The following is a 21,043-nucleotide window of genomic DNA, read 5'->3' as shown; positions in this document are numbered from 1 at the left end:
TATTCCCATGGGACTGGCCGTAAGAGGAGGAGAAAGGAGAAACCCCAGCAGCACATACAATAATATGTCAAACCAGCCATCGTTACATTGTGAGCACAGTGGTGATTCGACAGGAGAAAATTCCCAGATAGAGCCTCCAGCCAACGCTCATCATTGTATTATAAATAATCTGACACCAAACAAAAATGTATGAAATTGCAAACTTTTCTAAATTCTAAAGGTTTGTAGTAGTACAGATTTCAAGATGTAGTGGAAATCAAGTCTGTCTGGGTGAAATTGATCACTTTAAGCACCTGATAGCAATAAAAACTCGTCAACTATGTATATACAAAAGCCTGTTGATTTCTAGCCACCCTGTTTTGTAAGAGAAAATACACTAAAATTATAGACAAAGAACTAAAGAACAGGAGCAAAAACACCAAACCAGTCGTCTGTAATACTAATGGCAAATGATCTAGTGGACACTGGACAGTTCTGATCCACTTCAGGTTCAGTGCACATTTGCCATATTGTGAAACACTGCTGTGGAGTTGAGTTTTTAAGTTATCGGGGCTCCTCTAACAGCTCGGGGTCTCCAGCAGTACCCACCCTGCCTGTTCACAAATAGCAGACACAAACAGTTAACATAGATGACACATGTAATTAAATGTAGTGCAATATTGCTGTTAATTATGCATCATTTGGACTGCTGCAAGCCTAAATCATGCATAACATTTTGTTAATAAGGAACACTAAAGACTAATGCATCAAAATGAGCAGATGAGAAACAAAATGTGCAGTAGAGAAAAGGCCTCAGATACGACCAAGATGAATTAAGACGAGACCCGCCTTGTTAGTCTCTACTACACCCATCCATCTTTCCTTTCCAGGTGCTTCAGCAGGGTATCCATCTCTGTCCACATTATCATGATTAATCAGTTCCTGACTCTTCATTTCAGATTCTCTCCATTTCCTTACTCGCTGTGGACCCATGTCTGCCTAGATCTATCAAAAATCTTCCCTAAAAGTCTCCACATGGCTTTTAATCACTAGCAATCAAGCTGCTGGCCTCCCATAGGACCGAACTTGTGAAATACTCAGATGTCTTTTTTTTTCCCACTCTAGCATTGCATGATCGTTGACGGTTTTATCTAAGTTTTGCATAAGGAGCTCAAAAAAAAAATCAGGGAAAAACTAATGTATCGAATAGAGGCAAGTAAGAGAAGTGAAAGCAAAGAGTCGTTGGAAAAACGGCATTTAATGTAGCATATTTGACAGAGAATGTGGGCAGAAAGTTACCGATGTATTCTACTATTCTTCCCAAAAGAAAAAGAGAGAGAGAGGAGAGATGATGGCCAGCTCTGGGAGAGGAGAGCCATCGAGCTGGCAAAAGAAAATGACAAAGTCTGAGCTATTGTTGAGGCAGAGTGTAGGAGTAGAGTGACATAATGGGGAAGGAAAAGGCAAGTTGAGTTATGACATCCAGGATGAAATATATATATTGAAAAAGGAATATTCTTGGGGTCTGACTGGAGAACATTAACATGCATTTCCTTTTACATACAGCGTATAAATGTACTCCTCTTTCATCTGGTTTAACTCCTATGTTACTGTTCATTATTAGCTTAGATCTCTTCCTATCCTCTCATTCACGGTTTTCCTCTCACCCCCCTTTTCTCTCAATCTGATTACTCTGCTTTATGCAAACTACAACTCTCACTGTCTGTTCTCTCTAGTGTATTCCCTTTGCGTTTTTATATCCCAATTAGTTGGCTCCTGTCTACTCTAAGCCTGTCCTTCTAGTTCCTTGTCTTGCCTTGTGCAGACTCAATGTTGTTCAATATTTGATGAGACTTTGTTCATAAATCAACCCCTCTATTCCCCCCTGGTGTACATGAATGACTTTGTTCATCTCCAAACCTTGCTAAACTTCCTGCTTTTTGTCATCGTCTAATTAACATTGGATTGCAGCCAAAATATCACACATTTTTATTATGTAAACAACACCTTACCAGAGGTGGGTCGTAGCGTGCTATCCTCTGCAAATACAAGTAAAGTGTCGACTCAGTATGGATTTGAAACATTAGTAATTAAACAGCTAGTCTTGGTGTGACTGTTGATGGTCACTGAGACAGTTAAATTTGTAGCCAGAACCAGAGCATGTTAATGAAAGGTTTGATTTGTCCACACAGTTTCTCAGATCTCTTTTGTCTAATTTATCTCAGTCTGATTCCATTTTTTCTTTTGAATCTTTCTGCATTTTTATATTCTTTATCTTTTCTTTGCCCCTCGTTCTCTGATAGACTTTGTTTTAATTTACCAGGCTGTCACTCTCAGAGCATCCTGGGAAATTCACACCACAGTCTGTCCTTTTTTCTCTGCAGCAACTCTTTTTTTTTTTCTTTTTGCCAAGAAATGTTCAATGAGCAGACATCCTTTTTGGGTAGTGACACATAAAAGCAGGATTGGATTGATTTGCATATATTCATCAGTTTTCAAGATACTAAAATAAATTATAATTGGGATATGATTACTTATAAAATCCCTTTTCCTTCAGCCTTGGGTTAATGGTTAGTGTTGGTTATTTTTCTGCTAGTATTTACTTTAGTACATTTGCAGTGAATTACTTCGACAGTGTGCTTCTTAAGGGTTTTTTCATCATTACAAAGAAGTGATGGCCTGTGTCCATATAACATCTTTTCAGGGCAGTAAAACATCGGCGGGGTGCTGGGTTTTGTTTCTATGACAACTTGTCACCACTCTGACAGATGTGTGATATACGGGCTAACAGCAAGCTTGCAATGTGTAGGGTGTTGTAAGAAAAAAAAAAAGAAGATGAAAAAAGCCAGAGCAAGTTTCTGGTGAATTCTACCCTTGATTGGTAACCTAAAATGGAGTAACAGTAAGTACATTTACATGCACATTAGTATTCCATTAATATTATGAATATGACAGTATTCTAAAATAGAGCAGTGTCAGTGTAAGCAACATATTCCATTGAATGTTTGGAATTAAGTCTTTTCCCATGTAGATTATTTTCCAACTTATACATGTGGGATATGCTGATATTATTCTGTTTTTTGTTTTGTTTTGAGGATTCTTTGAACATTTAGACTGCACCTTCAGAAATGTACATGTTTTACTGCAGATTCTGACAAACAGCCCTGGTTCACACACAGCTGGATTAAAGGGTGAAACCTTTGAAAAATCAACATTTCTAGTCAGAACTAGAAGCACAGCTAATCTTAGATATTATGATACATTATATCAGCAGGTTTGGATATTAACTAATTTCAGAAACTGACCTTTTCTAGAAGCTGTTTGAAGGAACTATAGAGATTTCAAGACTCAACATCCTTCATAGTCATTCAATATTAGTATGATGAATGAAATTACAATTCACAGGATGGATAGTGAAATGAACATTTACAAAAACACACATAAAATAGAAAACAGAAAACCAAGGAGAAACGTGCAAATAAAATAAAAATAAATAAATCAACATAGAAGAGGAGAATTGACAGATACAATAATGAAAGATACAGTGAAACGTCTGCCACCAGTGGAAGACTCTTGGGTTGGTGTAGTGGATAGTACTCATACCTCACAGCTAGAAAGTTTCCTCCAGGTGCTCTGGCTTCCCCCATGATTAAAAACAGGTACATGCTGTATATAGGTTAATTTTCCTGTCAGCGCCCCTTACCCTGGGGCGCCATAAAGGAGGGGTGAACATGACAAATTCATGGCCCCCCCAGCATTCCCGGGGGGCCCAGTGGATACAGGCTCAGACAGTCTTCTAGCAAGGGTCCACAACGTTTAGCTTTCAGGGGGCCCACAATTGCTAGCAGCATCCCAGCCCTGACCACAGCACTGTTGAAGATTTGGGATGGCAGCTCACTGCTCTTAATGTATGTGCATGTGCTCATGCTAATGCTCGTAATGCTAGACACTGTGTGTATGTATAAGGACAGATAAAATGCAGAGACCCAATTTCTCATTGGCATAATAAACTGAGTTAACCTTTAAAACACTAACTTTAATCATCATGTGCACTACTGCAGTCATTTTCGTTTGTCATGTAAACAGCTTATTAGGAATTCTGTAAACAACAGAATATTTTGCATACAAACATTCAATGACAACAAAAGCATCTTTCTGAACTTCCAGAAAGAGATTTTCATCTAGAAGCCCTCAGAGCAATAAAAGACAATCTTTTGAAAATAGCTGCATGCTGCTACGTATAGTTTCTTCTCATTAAAAACAGCTGAAAAATAAATGCTGTATGGACACAGGCCCTAAGGAGCACAAACCCTTCAACAAATTGAACCCTATTTTCATGACTGCAGAATAACTAGTTTCATATTTTCCTGAATGTGAAATCCACTTTGTAGATATCTGGAGTGGGTTTACTTCATGAGGTCTTCATCAAATGTTTGTTTTAGATCTGTGTACTGGCTAGCTTCTTCATCTCTACATTGTTATTATTTATGTCACTTACAGGCCACTGTAAGCTGTGCCAGGCACCTGTTGATGTCCTTGGTCACCAATAGAGGTTGATAAATCAAAAGTCATCTATCATATACTATGCCCCTTTAACATACTATATAACCTCCATTAACACCATGTTTCTACACATTTTATTAATAACTGATTGCTTTGTAAATATCTGCATGTTGGGGAGCGAATGCGGTTCGTGTCCTGATTTAATTTGTGTCTCCATGGACTTGTTATATTTTATGAGCTCCATGTGTCCATCTGAACATCTCAATACCCGTTTATTTCAGACTCCTAACTCATATGCTATTCAGAGCACCAAACTGCCAATGAGACAGTGGGAGATTCCCTGCGTCATTCACCAACATTATCTCGGCTGTTGGCAATGGTCCAGATCTGCATGATGGCAAAGCCCCTGTAGCCAGACTTCACCACAGAAAAACCAGGACAGAACATATGGAGGCGCCAGTATGCCAAATCTGAAGCAGAATGAAGCAAAGAATCAAACTTAAAGTAAAAATCCACCCTAAAGTATTTATAAAATTTTAAATATCTTTTTGTGATGCATCTTCCATTAGTAGGATCATTTCACTTTTGTCTGTTGTCCTCGAGCAGATAACAGTGTTCATTTATGGTGTGATGATAATCATGTTTTGATATTGATCATAAAGCAATATCAAATTGTATGCATGTGTTTGTGAATCATAGCATATTTTGCAGCCACAACACTTAAGAATAATTAAGCTTGTTGTTTTTCATAGCTGTAAATAATATTGGCCCTGAGGATCAGAATGTAACAGAAAACATTACATTTCACAAAGTACAGCATTTTATGTCATTATGTTACATGAAATGTGTTTTGTCTTAGGGCCACCATAGAAATTCTACTGCGCTGTTGCTGGATACTTAGAACAAAACTTAATTTGGACCCAATATGTTTTTTAATCAAAACATGTTGCTAAATCTTAGTATTTTAAATGTCAATACTTTTACACCTTTGAGGATTTCTGATACTAAAACAATCCTTTTCAACTGGTACGTTGTACAACCAAACTGCAGTTCTATACAAACATAACAAGATTCATTTTGGTTTGAAGTCTTACCAGCAGCATTGTTCGTTCTCTGTTAGCTACTCTCATCAATAGAGCCTATGCATTAACATCACTTTCCCACTGAAACATGCCCCCTGAGTCCAAACTGAGTGGGAAAACTTTCTGCAGCTGCATTTAGTAGGGACACCTATGAAACTGGGACTAAAACAATGACCATCTACCTAAAAACTTAAAGGCAGTTGGACTCACCAGTAATTCTTACCTGGTCTTTAGACATTGACATGTCACTGGGAATTAGGTCCCCTGATTATTACACTTATTGGCTGTATCTGATTTCAGGGCAGAGGAAATACACAAAGCAAAGTATTGAGGTGTGCAAAAGACTGGACAAAAGGCACAAAAACATAATCCACAGTAGTCTGTAGTCTGTTTATTTTACATCCATGGTAATAATAAGGCATCTATAGCTGCTGCTGAGTATATAACATGGTGTGGCTTTATTCGGCTGCTCCCTGTTAGCTCACTGGTAAACTGTTTGTGCAAAGTTTTATCTTGAAAGGATTATGTGAAGGTAATTTCAGCTACATGACAGACCAACCATGCAATCATCCAATAGATCTTTCCAATTTTAGATGAGTAATTGGATTTTCACATCATTCAAGTCGAACATGTTTGTCTCTCTTCCTCATCTTTCTCCCATTTGTTAAGGATAACTGAGAAATCAGGAGTAGAACAACAATTATCTGCTCAAATTACAGGCAGTTGCACCCAACAGTGATTCTTACCAAGATACCAAAGAGCCAGAGGCCCCTGATTTCCCGACTTTTATAGACAAACAGACCAAGGAGGGATGTTTCCATCCAATCACACAACAGCTCTTTCCCATTTCAGATGTGCTTTTTGTATTTGTTGTGATATTCAGGCTGAATTTAAGTTGTCTTTATGTCACTCAGTGCATGTAACCACCGAGTGACAGAATCTCCTGCCCACTGTGACAGCAAGTGTTTAACCTGTACATGCATCAAGTCCAAGCAAGTTCTCTGGAGACTAGCAAAAAGCCTTAAGGGAAATTAAGCATATTGCTACATCTTGCAGACATAATCCTGTAAATAGCAACATTTCATCTTGAAATAACATCTGCATCACACTGAGCAGCAACAGCTGCTGATGTTTAGGAATGTATGAGTAAAAGAGGGTGGAATTTTCCTTTAAGGAGCTCACATTAAGCTGTTAGCCCTGGGTCTTGCCTCAAACGTAGGTTTGTTATTACAAAGTAGCAATGATCTTGACCTCATGTGAAGCTAAACTGCATGTCTAACTCACTCTCCTCTGAATAAGAAAAAACTGTGATGCAAATTCACAGTTTATATATAGCCTGTCTTCCATCAGCCTGTTATTCCCAGATGCATTCCCAGTGGCTAAATGGAAAATGTGGACCAGCTCTGTGCTCATTCACACATGAGGACTTTTTTAGCAGTGCCAGTGGCTAGTCTTCCTATTATTGCACGTGTCTTTTGAATTGCACACATTCTGAATTTGATAAGTTCAGCCTGTCAATGAAATGGGAAAATTGAATGACTTAAGTTTACCCCCTTTTCTGCCTGTTTCCCACAGCATGTTTCTAAGGATGAAGCCAGTCACATGGGATAGCCATGTTTTGTCTCCATGACAGCTATGTCACTCAGCCCTCTCTGCAGTGACCCCCTGCACAGCAAAGGATGCTGGGAAATAATGAGCACTTTTATCCCGGTCAGGATGACAAAGATGGGGAGGATGAGGAGGAGGAAGAGGAGCTGGTGAGAGAAAACAGAAATGGGGAAGGTGGACGTGACCAAGAGAATGGAGGGTTAGATGAAGAGAAGGAGATGAAGGGAGGACGACAATCCTGGGAAGGGAAAGGTGGCGAGGTGGTCAAACCAGCAGCCATTGTGGTCGGGAGGCAGAGAGTAGAAAGGCCTCTAAGGCCAGGTAACCTCAGCAACCGGGGTTCCACTTACATACCCAGTCAATTTCCTCATCAGCCACCCAATAAGCAACAGCATCATCTATTCACGGCCAATCATCAGGGTCATCACACAGGCCTGAATGCGCTGCAGAAGAGACGAGCCCTCATGGAACGCAGCATGACCATGGTGGCTCCGCTGGAGGACACTTACCTGACCATGATGGTGTTTCGCATTGGAATTCCAGACATCAAACAAACGGTAGGTGCTTGTTCTTATCAGGAACAGTAATGACTTTACCTAAAGCCATGTTTCCACCCAAAGTATCAGGAGCTTCTAGCCCCAGGAGCTAAAAGGTTCCTTCAGACCATTAGTTGTATGGCTTTTGCATAATTGTCTAAAGATGTGCAGAGGTCAGGCAAACTAATCTGTTAAAATGTGAAAAAAAACTACAGCAGTTTTTAATCAATTTTTGTGTGTGACCATACAACAGAATGTTTGTCTCAGGGTCTGTAGGCCTTTGTGGTCCATCTGTCACGTTTCCTTCACTAACACCATGTTAACGTGGTGGAATGCAATAAAAATTTTTGTATACAGGTAGAGCACAAGGATGCACTGATCAACAGAAGATATTCACTGACGACGGTGGCTGAAGTCTATCTGTTATATAAAACAGTCCCTGCCTGATGACATGACCATTCATCCACAGCATCTGAGTGTCTAAGTCTTCATGAAATCACCTATACAAGCAGTATCTGGCCCAGTTACGACTAAAACTTGTTTTATACATATTCTTAATAGTGTTTTAGGTTGAAAATATCAAAATTTAATGATGATTCAACTTACAGTTGGGGACATTTACTCATTTTGCATCTAATGAAATTTGAGGTCCCATAAGGTAGGTGACAGTTAGGGGTTTTAACTGGATCCTCCTCAGGAGGACCCTATGTGTGCCTACAGTGATAGTGACAGCACTAAACAAGCTAATTTATGTCAGGTTCATTGATGCGAACTGTGAGTTTAGTGATTATTGCAGCACTAGATAATATACTGGCAATTAATGACAAAACTTAATGAGATGCAGAATTTCATGTTCAGTTAATCCTTGCTGCAACCTTTCTTAAAATCCAGGCTGAAATAAAATGCTGCGACTACAGACCACAGCACTGATCTGAAATATTCAGTGCTGTAAGCCTTACCCCTATTTATGGGTACAATAAAGTCCAAGGAACTAAATTTAGACCTATCCCTTCAATGGAAACCACTGAGTTCATCCAAAAGGTTCCTAGCTCCTGGGGGAAAGTTCCTGTAGTGGAAACATGGCTGAAATATTCACAAATATTGACCCTTACTTTTTTAACAGGTTGAATCATATAAATAGACTATAAAATATGAAGTATGAGTGAATTTCTTCAAAGCTTTATAAATATCAACATGTAATAGTTACACTTATCTATGTGTAAAAAAAAGTCTCTTCTGCAAACAGGGCATTGACTGGAGGTCTTTCCAAATGAGGAAGTAGTTCAAGCCAAGTCTCTCTGGTATTGCCGGCTCAGAGAGAGAAATAGAGAACGATGGCTCGAATTCAAGAAGAATTTCAAAAAGCAATAATAACTAAGACTGCATTACAAAGTAAAAAAAAAACTAAAATATTTGATTCAGGTCACTGTTTACTGATTTTCACATTCTGTAGTTATAGGCAAAATTAACATGATGCACTTTTTTAAATGTGGTTTTACACTGTCCAAACTGTTTGGACCTCTGATTAAACGTTTCACATCTTTTTTATATCAGCTGTTGAAAGAAGCTCAGACGTACTTTTGAGCATTAAGCATACGTGGAATGTAACTAAATACTACTAAAGTAGATCTTTCAGATCTTACTTCTAGCTCCATTATATCATTCCAGAAGCTTTAAGTTAGTTTGTAAGTTACAAACTTTAATAGTTTTCCTGTCAAATGAAAACCATGCATCTCCAATTTACTGATATTCTAAATTAATCTGTAATAAACTGAAGGATTGAGTATTTTTTAAATGTGTTGAGAAAATTCTCCTTAAGTAAAATAAGTGGTAAATGAGAAATTTTAGAGATGCATGTCCTCACTGGACAGTGAAGCTACAAACATCCATCCATTCATCTGCTGAACCGCTTTATCCTTGAGAGCGTCGCAGGGGTGCTGGAGCATATCCCAGCCACCTATGGGTGAAGGCGGGGTACACCCTGGATGTGTCACCAGTTCATCGCAGGGCTGACATATAGAGACGAACAACCAATCACTCCCACGGGCAATTTAGATTAACCAATTAACCTACTAGTGCATGTCTTTGGATGGTGGGAGTACCCGGAGAGAACATGCAAACTCCACACAGAAAGGTCTTCGTGTCGGAATCTAACCCAGAACCTTCTTCCTGTGAGGCGACAGCGCTATCCACTGCACCACCGTATCGCCCCCAGCTACAAACATATGACCTCATAAAATATGATACATATCAGTAGATTAAACAGCAGTATATAAAGTTCAGTCTTCAACTTCTAAGATAGCAGTAAAATGAAAGTTAAAAATAAATGTTTACACAGTTGCATTACTGCAAAAACATCATATATAATGCACAATGACTACTTCAGGTGTATTTGGCAGATGACACTTTAATTTTATAAGGTTTTAAAAGCAACTTGAGCTTTGCTTGTAACTGTATTTTCAAATTGTGATACCAGTACAACTTAAGCAAAGGCTCTGAACACTGATCATACCATTTATAGACATGTTTACAAGCATTTGTTTTATATTAGATGCTGAAAATAACCTGCGCATATTTCTTTTTCTTACACTGGACAAATAAGGTTCACAACTGTGTAAGAACAACTCATTTTCAGAGCATTTTCATCTAGACATCCCTTAAGCCCAAAGACAAGTCCCAAAAGAAGGTAAGAAGAAAACAGAGTTTGACTTGAGCACAGTCATAGTCAGTGAACAACACCATATAAGTGTCTGCCTTAGGTCACTTTTGGGCGTAATTAGTTTTCAAAACTGAAGTTGGTAGCAATTCACACTTCCAACAGCTCTCAGCCGTATGGGGCCAGCAGGTGAGAATTGGCCGTCCCACACACAACATATCCAGGTGACAATAGGTGTCCCAGTGTAACCCCTCCCTGCATCATTCTTTCTGCATTTTCAACTCCCTGAACATGTCGACTGTTCTACATGTCAGCTAATCTGCCCTCAATATAACAGTAATTGCTAATTATCTAATAGGTTTTTAATGAGTTTGGGGAGAGCTGCAGAAGTCAGTGATGCTGGAAAGGAATGATTATGCGTGAGAACATCTGTGTTGCTCTGAGGTGTCCATTACACCGCTGACAAACACTCACCACTGCAAGTCCTGCAGCTGAAATATCACAGAGAGAGGAGAGGAGAGGAGAGGTGAGGAGAGGAGAGGAGAGGGAGCAAATGTTATACAGTGAGTGGGGTCAGAAAGAAACATGTAGAATGAATAAGCAAATATACAGATAAGCTTTTACAAAAGTTACTAGGTAAGTGTTTGAATGAGCAGAGACGAGTCCTGCTAATAAGATCCTAGTTTCTAAAAATACAAGAATGAAGCAAGTGGCGTCCAGTGTGAGAGGGCTTTTTTAAAACATTAATATCACTACTGTTTACAAAATACATGCCTTTAAATGTAATACGTAACAGTTTTCTCTAGATTAATCTGAACGGTTAGCATTTTGTAATACTTGAACATCGTCTTACATTATTATCAGTAATAGTGAATAAACACAGTGCTGCTAAATACATGAACATAATACTCAGTTCACTATATATTAACATTTGCTGTGGAAATTTAAGATAGAAGTTTAAAAGACACAACAGAAGGGGGATGTTATATATGGCAAAACAAAGAAGGCCAACTTTTTCTTACATTTTATTTTCTGCATCATCAAGTTAGAGTGAAAACCAGTAAGTAAAGACAGAAATGAAAATGTCAATTTACACTAACACTACATAGCAGAACATTTTGTTTTCACTTGGTTTATAAAGATTTGTTGCCATGCAACTAATCCTCTTAAAAATGAAAATGGCAGCAAAAAAGGCAGTTTATACCCTGTGTGTTTTTCCCACAGTGTGGGAAATGTGTGAAAGCGATAATACATACACATCAATAATGTAAATGTATTGTTCAGTTGCATAAATGCTTTGATTGCCCATTGTTAATTCCATCCCCTATGTACACTGCATGCACAGCTGGTTATAGTGCAGATAAACCTTTGTGCATCATTTTAAAGCTACAGTTAGTAACTGACTGTTCAGTGTGTGAAAGGATCATAATGTACCTTAAAGGAACCAGACATTCTACCTTGTCCACATCCATGTTAATAGGTCTGATAAATCATGACTTAAACTTCTAGATTTTTAATGATTCTTATAGTATCAAAACAGTGATGAATAAATGCACTTTTCTGCGTAATTCACATTATTAACAAATCTTCGTGCCAGTTACAGCTAACACTCCCCTCAATCACTTCTAAAACAAGTTAGATATTAACACACTAGTCACCATTAAATAGACACAACACATGCAGTTCATATGCTGACTAACATACAGGGGTTGGACAAAATAATGGAAACACCTTCACCTCAAGATGATAATGCCCCAATCCATACAGCTAGAATTGTTAAAGAATGGCATGAGGAACATTCTAATGAAGTTGAGCATCTCGTATGGCCGGCACAGTCCCCAGACCTCAACATTATTGAGCATTTATGGTCAGTTTTAGAGATTCAAGTAAGACGTCGATTTCCACCGCCATCGTCTCTAAAAGAGTTGGAGGGTATTCTAACTGAAGAATGGCTTAAAATTCCTTTGGAAACAATTCACAAGTTGTATGAATCAATACCTCGGAGAATTGAGGCTGTAATTGCCGCAAAAGGCGGACCTACACCATATTAAATTATATTTTGTTGATGTTTTAAGGTGTTTCCATTATTTTTTCCAACCCCTGTACACAAACAGACACACAAACAGTCTTTTTGCTTGTATGTCAAAGATTCCTTTGACTTGTCCTGTTTCTCAGAATGCTTTCATTGCTTCCTCACATAAAACACACTGGATTCATTAATTTTTCTATTTTATTTTGGAAAATTAATTCACATATCATACCATCTTTGTGAATTTTGGCAGATAAAAACAACAAAATTGTGTTCTTTGGGCGAAACACTGAGTTTGGGAAAGCCAACCTCTAAGTTAAGAATATAGCTGTATTCTGATTACCATTCTGATATTAGACTGGTTCATTAAATAGGTATTTGCAAAGACAAAGGTGAGGCAGAGAGAGGTTTGAGCATATGGAGGTTTGGCCAATAATTGCAGTGAGTATCTCAGGCTGACTGATCAGGAAGCTCTAATCCTCCACCTTTTCCATCGTTTCCTTCTGGTCTGTTACTCTTGTATTTCTCATCGATTTTAATGCCAAACCATTTCTGTTTTACCTGAGCTAAAGTCTCAGAGGACTTGGGCTTGGTCAGGGTAATAGACTTTCTTGCTCCCAAGGAAACGCTTGCAAAGTCTGCTTGTTCTCATTTCTAGTTCAGACACTATTGTTTCAGGTTGTTCAGATGTGAAATTCTTTTCTCTCTTAGAACAACTGTACGTCATATCCCCTTCATTTCTTCAAGTGTAATGCCACTAGCGGCCACTAGATGCCTTCCATAGACTTACATTGAAGTACTCTAAAGAAATACAACAGTAAGTCTGTACATTTTTTCCAGGGGACTTTCTGGTCTCATTCATTTTTTTTGTGTTTTATAGTAGGAGTACTGGTGGTCCAGCTTTAAATTATTCCTCCTTTGACAAGAATTTAGGATGAACTGAAAACTTAGACCTCTCCTACCTCTGGCTTTGACTGACAGCTCACTCCTGGCTTCAAACCATTAGTTCAAACCAGTGGGAGATTTCTCTTTATTCGGTGTATGTCTGGTGTCCACAATGTGAGCCAGACAGGATAGAACAGCCTAATTTTTTTTTACTTGAATTGACAAGACACGTTCTTCATTTACAGGTAAAGACAGAAAAGATATTACATACTGTGCAGTGCTCCTCATCTTATTAGGATTTAATTTTGCTCTTGAATATCCATGTTATATCACCATATGAGCTTCCTGAATTTCCACCCAAATTACTTTCAAAGCTTTCATTTATCATCCAGCCAGGACAGAGGCTGAATATTTGATCGTAGGAAACAATGCATGTTACAAATCCTACCAAATCACAGAGATAAGAATAAGAAGAACAAGCTTTATTGTCATTGCAAAATACCTTTTTACAGTACACCAAAAATTTGTTTTTATGTTCTTTAAGGTGCTCAGAGTAAAATACACTCATGAATTATAAAATAATAACAATAAAAAATCCAGAGAAAGAATGGTAGTGCACTGGTTTGCACTGTCACCTCACAGCAAGAAGGTCCTGGGTTCGATTCCAACCAGGGACCTTTCTGTGTGGAGTTTGTATGTTCTCCCTGTGTGTGTGTGTGGGCTCTCTCCGGATACTCCGGCTTCCTCCCCCCATCCAAAGACATGCACTGATAGGTTAATTGGTTAACCTAAAATTGCCCATAGGTGTGAATGTGAGAGTGATTGGTAGTTTGTCTCTATATGTCAGCCCTGCAATGAACTGGTGACATGTCCAGGGTGTACCCCGCCTTCGCCCATAGGTAGCTGGGGTAGGCTCCAGCACCACTCACAACCCTAGTGAGGATAAAGCAGGTTCAGAAGATGAATGATTGAATGAATTAATATAAAAACAGTTAAGTAAAAAAGACACACTCAAAAGCGAGTTGATTTGCATGGGACTAACACTATCACGGGACATGTTTTTGCTGAAATAGGATGGGTAGGTTGGAGTGGAATGTTGACTTCACAAATTTCAGACATGGTAGATTGGTGCAGGATTAATTCTAAAAAATTTCCATAGGTCCACAGGTAGTAATTTTCCTGTGTGAGCAAGGCTTTAGTGAATGAGGCCCCTTAACTGTAACAATAGATACTTATTTTTTGTATTAAAAAGACCCACACACTTGTTCATGTACAGTATATGGACTACAGCACAATTACACTGACATCAAGACACACACAGACATACTTTATAGTTCACTTATACACACACACACACACTCTAGCACATACACATTTACATCATGTGGTTTACCTCCCAGGGACCACTAAGACATTGCTACGGCAACGGCTGCCTGCCTCCACTAATGAACTGGTTGCCATGCCGATAGAGTTGACTACATAATCAAATAGTGAAACCTATGGGGGATCGAGGGGGGCTGTGGAGGGTGAGGGGGGGCAGAGAGGTGATGGGAGTGTGCTGAGCTGTGCAATTTTACTTATACTTCTCTGAAATGGAACAATAGCATGGGTGCATACATCTCCTCCTTCAGACCCTTCAGCCCTGCTGTTAAAACCCCCCGTCCCGGTCAGCTCTGTCCTGCGGCTCCAGACTTCAATAAGAAAAGGACAAAAAAAGATGGTCTGCCTCTGGAACTACAGAAATGGAATAATAGGAGGAAATGAATGTGCACAAATCACTGTAAAATCTTGTTATGAATACCACATACACATTATACATCTGAGGTATTTTTTCACGGCGCCCAGTGTGTTTGTGGTATATCACACACAGACATACAGTAAAAGACAAAAGAGCTTTTCTCCTCTGGAATGTGGCGTGAATCTCACATTATACATGCAAAGATCAAAGAAGAAAATAAATAGAGGGAAGGGAAATATTTATGCCACCATACAATCTTTACTTTATTTGCTGTGAGGAGCAAGGGAGGTGCGAATGTATGAGCTAAACCTGAAGATCCTGACTGAACCAGTGGTATAAGTAATCTTATTTCCATGAAAGTAGCAGAGGATTAATTATTTAAAGGTAATACATCCATATTCTACACACATCACATTCCCATCCACTTATCATTCACCAAGTGCTATGTTATTGTTCCATCATGATACGTAAACTCTGATTACTAAATATTTCCCTGAGGTGGGATAAATGTACCTGAAACAGGACATAGGCTTACATTTATTATACATTAGACACATTCTAATTGTTAATTGTTATTTTATCTTACTAAGCCATCTCTAGTCTTCCCTAGGTATATTAGGATAAAAATCAAGAGAAAAAATTGCGTACATCAAATAAAAGTGTACTAGATTGTCAATTTGTTTTATTATATAGTTTCAGACTTCTTACTGAACATTTAATTATGCACCTAGAAACAAGATCAAACTATTAAATAAGGTTAAACTACATTTATAAAAGCATGATCTAGCAAATGGTTGAATCAGCATTTTGTGATAATGGTTTGGTGATAAAAATCAGATATTTAATGTAATTCCATCATATATTTGAAGACCAGGTTTTCACTTTTGTAAGATGTTTCAAGTACTGGCTGCAAAAGTTATAGTGGTATACCGTACATTGACATTATACTAACTCACCACTAGTATTAGAACTACCTGCTTTGTTATTTTACATTTTTGACAGATAACATTTTTTATCATGTCATGACATATTTTATTCATGTGTTGTCTGCTTAAATAAATGCAACTGTTGTGGAAATTAAAATTGGAATGAAAAAACTTTGTAGTGACCACATGACAGAAGCACATAAACAGTTTTTTTCTGCACTAGAGTAGCTTTGTAATGTCTTATTATGGAATAGAATGCACACCTAAGAAGGCTTTACACCATTGGTTATTATTTGATCAGGTTTTAGGTCAGCTCATTCAGATTAAATAAATGTCTACCCAGGTCAAAAAAAAAAAAAAAGAAAAAGGCTCTATCTAGATTTAACTAGCGCAGGAGTTCAGATACTTCTATTGGATAATTATAGCACTGATAGTTACTGTATGTTTCAGTTCCAACAAGTTCTTTAATTCTAACTGATGCAGTGAGTAGTTTCTCATTTCTTAAACAGCCATCAGTTTGATAGAGATTGGATTGAGATTCAATGGAAAAATATCATGTGGCCTGATGTGTCCAGACTGACCCTGTTCCAGCGTGATGGGTACCTCAGGGTGAGAAGAAAGGCAGATTAAGTGTTTACCCAGAGCCTACAGTACAGGTCTGTGGGGGCAGTGTTATGATCTTTGGATGCTTCAGTAGATCAGGTCTAGGGTCAGAGGCATTAAGTGCAGAAGAAAAATGGAAAAATATGTGACATTACATAAGCGTTACCTTGTCAAAATGATGCCTTGGTGAAAGCCTTCCAAAATCAAAGCTAAAGTTTGTTTATGGTAAAGGCTAAATATTAGTGTAGGACAGTTATTTATTAATCTTTGAAAGCATTTTTTTTTTAAAGTGCAACTTTCGGCCCAATGCTTTGCTTTTTAGGTAAAAGTGTCTTCCTGTGTTGCATTCTGAAACTATCATAGTAGGATTAAATAAACTGTATGAGGACATCTCTGGTTGACCTCTGACCCCAGCCCTGCCCTCTTCTGTCTGTATGTTAGAGGTGTCTCCAGTTTGACCAGGACTGCACAGTGTGGAATGCAAAGCAGCAGATCATCTGCTCCCTCAGCGAGTCGCTGTGGGACGTCTACAACTACGGCCTCTTCCAGCCAGCTGGAGATGGACGGGACGCCAAGTTCCTGGAGGAGGAGCGAGCCCTGCGTGACTATTCCCAGAGCTTTGAGAAAGGAGTGCCATACCTGGAGGTATGATGGGAAAATGACTATTACCATGTTTCATGTGTCTGTTATGTTAGCAAGCAAGCAAAACTATTTATGCAGCACATTATGTTCAAGGTGGAAGTATAATGTGCTGCACAAAATGTGAGGTACATGCTGGAGCCAAAACAAACAAACAAACAAGCAAAAAAAAAAAAAACATAATCAGGACACACTTAAGTAAAACAAGTGAATCAAAACTATTCAAACTAAGAATAAAACCCCACAGAATAAAATGATAGTTAAGACAATCGTAATAAAGGTAAGAATAAAATAAAAGAATATTAAGAGGTCCAATAACAGAATTATTACATTCCCAAAGCAATGAAATAGAAAACTGCCTCTGCTCTTTGAATCTGTAGGTGTCAAATTGTCCTGCCTCTGTAGCTTGATAACATTAACTACTGAACTGTTAGACTTTATTAAACTGTATTACTGTTGCAGAAAAAGCAGCTAAATTTTGTTTAATATTTCCATGAGTCACAAAGTAAATTAATTACAAAGTAATTCTGACAAATGATGTCATATATTTAATTGGGTTTTGTATATTGTATAACCTGAAATTGTATTATTTCTACAATAATTGGAGAGAATATTGGTGAAACTGGGGAAATTATTTCTCCTACTGGGATACAGTTGTCTGACAGCGCCCTCTGGTGATCGTAACCAGTAACAGTCAACACAGGGTAGGGCTGAAAGATTATCCTGTACCCAAGGCCTCTGTGTGGCTTTGCACCACAGCGTTTACATTCTTGACTGGGTTCCAGTTAAGAACATGTGCGCGCTGATGAGGATTTGTAACTAAATTCTCTATCTCTCATCACTGCGAGTACATGTATTTATAACAACTCAGTGTGAAGCTCCTCAGTTGTTGAAGTGGATCAATTTCCAATGGCATGCAGTAGTTGTTGTTTCTGCCAATCCCTATTCTCCAAAATAAAAAGCTTGTTCTTTCTTCTGGCCAAACAAGCCTCTGATGCAGATGATGATTTCAGTTCAGTTGACAGTTTGTAGATAGAAGCTTAGACTGTTCTCTCCTCAGACAGTAAATGGTTTGCCTTCACGGTAAAGCACTGATGTGGACAAATCACATCCAGTCAGGCGTTTTTTTTTTTTCTTATTGACAAAGTGAAGCGTAAACCATTATTGACATTTAACCTGCTTTTTGAGCTGTAAACTGAATTCTACATCTCCACTGTGTTGAGCCACATCAATGCTGGTATTAATGTTTAAATGATTTTCAGTGTCTGTTTGTTTTAAAAAGCAGCTAACATGTAAAAATATGAGTGGAAATACCAGCTGTTTGGAAAAGTGTGGGGGAAAAAAAAGACATAGGCTCATTTACATTTCAGTGGGAGTGTGAAACCGCATTAATTTTATAAAATCAGCTGAAGCTATTAAATAACTCTCTTTAGAGCCACCAGACTCCTTTTACAAAAACTTTTTACCCCACTGAAACACTCCTTGACTGGTCTTTTTTTGGTGTGTGTTTGCTTGGATCTAAAGGAAGGTGCTGAAGCATCAAATTTACAGAATTAAGCTGACTGATCATGGTAGTGGTTCTGCGTGGTCTGAGTCTGGTGGCTTCGAAATGCTCTTTAAGGCCGTGGTTCACCAACGTAAAACAGTAAATTTACACATACAGTAAGTACATACACCTAAAATGATATTAATTCAAGTAGGTGTGTTTTTTGTAGGTGACAAATGTGTATGAGTTCAGTTCAGTTCACATTTTATTTAGAAATCATTTAAAAATACGTATGCAACTTGTATTCATAATTTACAGCAAGATATGATTGTGTAAAAAGGGTAACCCCAGAAGCTATCCATAGCTTATAAACGAGGGGAAGTCACAAAAAAGTAAAGGAAATTGAATACCTAGCCCCATCAGACCTCATATGTCTAGGCATAGTACAACTCCGGTCTCACATCTCCATGCCTAACCCCACAGCCCCTCTTCACTTCCCTCTTTCAGGCCCTCATCGACTTCGTAGCACATTTCACATTCATGCAGTGGGTGAGGTTAGGCTCAGAGCAGAGGGATAAACTTACACTCTTATCTATCATCAACAGGGAGTTTCCTTTAAACTCCAGAACACGTGTTAAAATAACCTGCCAGGATAAATCATCACTGACTACAGTGTATTTTAGAGTAAAGGATATCACGTCAGTTCCTCTGATGCTGTGGCCATTTATAGTCATGCAGTGGTTGAAATAGATTATCTTATACTGTGTATGAGGGAAACACAATGACACTAAAAAACACTAGAGGTGATATTCGTCTGTAGGGCAGAAGTCAGGATTTCCACATGCTTGTTGAGGGCTTAGGTGTTGTGATAGCTTTTTGATGTTCTTTAAGAAAAAATAATACACTTGAGCATACTTTTGGACTACAATGCTAAAATATATTACAAAATAGCTTTTAAAAAAGCCCTGGTCATTGGTGAAGTTAGTACAGTCATAATGGACATCACCCACATTTTAAAAGCTTATTTCCAGAAAAAAAAAAGAAAAAGCCAAATTCTCTTTAGATTAATACAGCGTTTTCTCTCAAGGCCAGTAGAGCTTTAAGTGCTGTTTTTGAGTCACAATTTTTAGGACTTGAGTATCGATGATTTTTCTTGTAGCAGATTACTTCCCAACTCATCCTGCTCAGAAAGATAATGAGACATCACTGATCATGACTGAGGAGACATGAATATGACCGAGGGATTTCTAAAGCAATGTGTCTAGGGCTATGTTCAGACTACAGGCAAATGTGGCCCAAATCTGATTTTTTTGCCCATATGTGACCTGTATCCGATCTGTTAAAGACAGTTTGAACAGCACAAATGTGATTTTTTCAAATCTGACCCAGGCCACTTTCATATGTGGTCCTAAATCCGATACATATCTGATATTTTGCAATGCGACTTCAGTTTGAATGGCCATGTTGCATTTATCCGACCTTTATGTCATTGAAATGCGATAAACATCACAATCCTGCATCCCAGGAGAAGAAGCGGTGGGAAAAATATACTTACTTCCATAAACACAGTGTGTGCCTGCGAGGTCACGTATTGCATCAGGACCTCTTTTGCGCAATGTGGGTCACTTCAGAGTCGCATTCAGTTCATACTCAAAACTGATAGTAGTCGCATTTAATGTGTAATATGAACAAGCACACAAAAATTGCATTTCAACAAAAAACCTGAATTGTGCATTAAGACCTGCTGTCTGAACGTAGCCTTAGTCATCGTAAAGGATCCTCCAGTTGAAATAGGAGTCGGAGAAGGAATGAACTTCGCTGTAGTACATTAGAGTGCCGCTCACTATCATTTCTCATTCATGAGGCAATTAATGGCTCAGCCGTTCATGTTGGACGTAGAAGTTGGTTTGACTTGATTCATCACTTGCTTGACCTTGACACTGAGTTGTCTTCTGTTGGCTTTTATCAGGGACTTGACTTGTGCTTGATTTTCAAGTCACAGAAACACAGAAATTGCTGAAGACTTAACCCATAGAGACCCAAAGAGCCACCGGTGACACAAACCATCTACAGATAGAAACTGTTTAATAACTGTTAACCCACTAATCCTATCAATACATGTAAATAATTAGCGTAAAATACAGTTTGCCATCTTTTCATGGTCATCAGATTTGACTCATTTGGATGTTCAGAGGCTCTGTAGTTACCATGGAAACACCATCATCTTCTACAACATTGATTCACCAGTAAAACCCATGGAATTGGATCAATGACAGTGGATGGACACACTTGGTTTTACATTCAGTTAGCAATATCTTTGATAAAAAGGTCACTTTTTCTTCGTTTGTCTCTGTTTTGATATAATTAACTTAT

At 38.4% G+C, this 21,043-nt stretch overlaps 1 protein-coding gene across 1 annotated transcript in view; it reads left to right on the top strand.

Annotated features, from left to right (window-relative positions):
* Positions 1 to 21,043, top strand: part of LOC115410296 (SH3 and multiple ankyrin repeat domains protein 1-like) — a 62,219-nt gene that overhangs the window by 10,369 nt on the left and 30,807 nt on the right. The window contains 3 exon segments of the mRNA XM_030121893.1: positions 7,140 to 7,226; positions 7,229 to 7,729; positions 16,987 to 17,190. Coding sequence (XP_029977753.1) covers positions 7,191 to 7,226; positions 7,229 to 7,729; positions 16,987 to 17,190 — 741 coding nt within the window. The 5' untranslated portion in view covers positions 7,140 to 7,190.

This window comes from Sphaeramia orbicularis, chromosome 19 (genome assembly GCF_902148855.1).
Source record: "Sphaeramia orbicularis chromosome 19, fSphaOr1.1, whole genome shotgun sequence".
Classification (NCBI taxonomy): domain Eukaryota; kingdom Metazoa; phylum Chordata; class Actinopteri; order Kurtiformes; family Apogonidae; genus Sphaeramia; species Sphaeramia orbicularis.
Note: the sequence above shows the minus strand (reverse complement) of the source record. Positions and strands in the feature narration are given on the sequence as shown.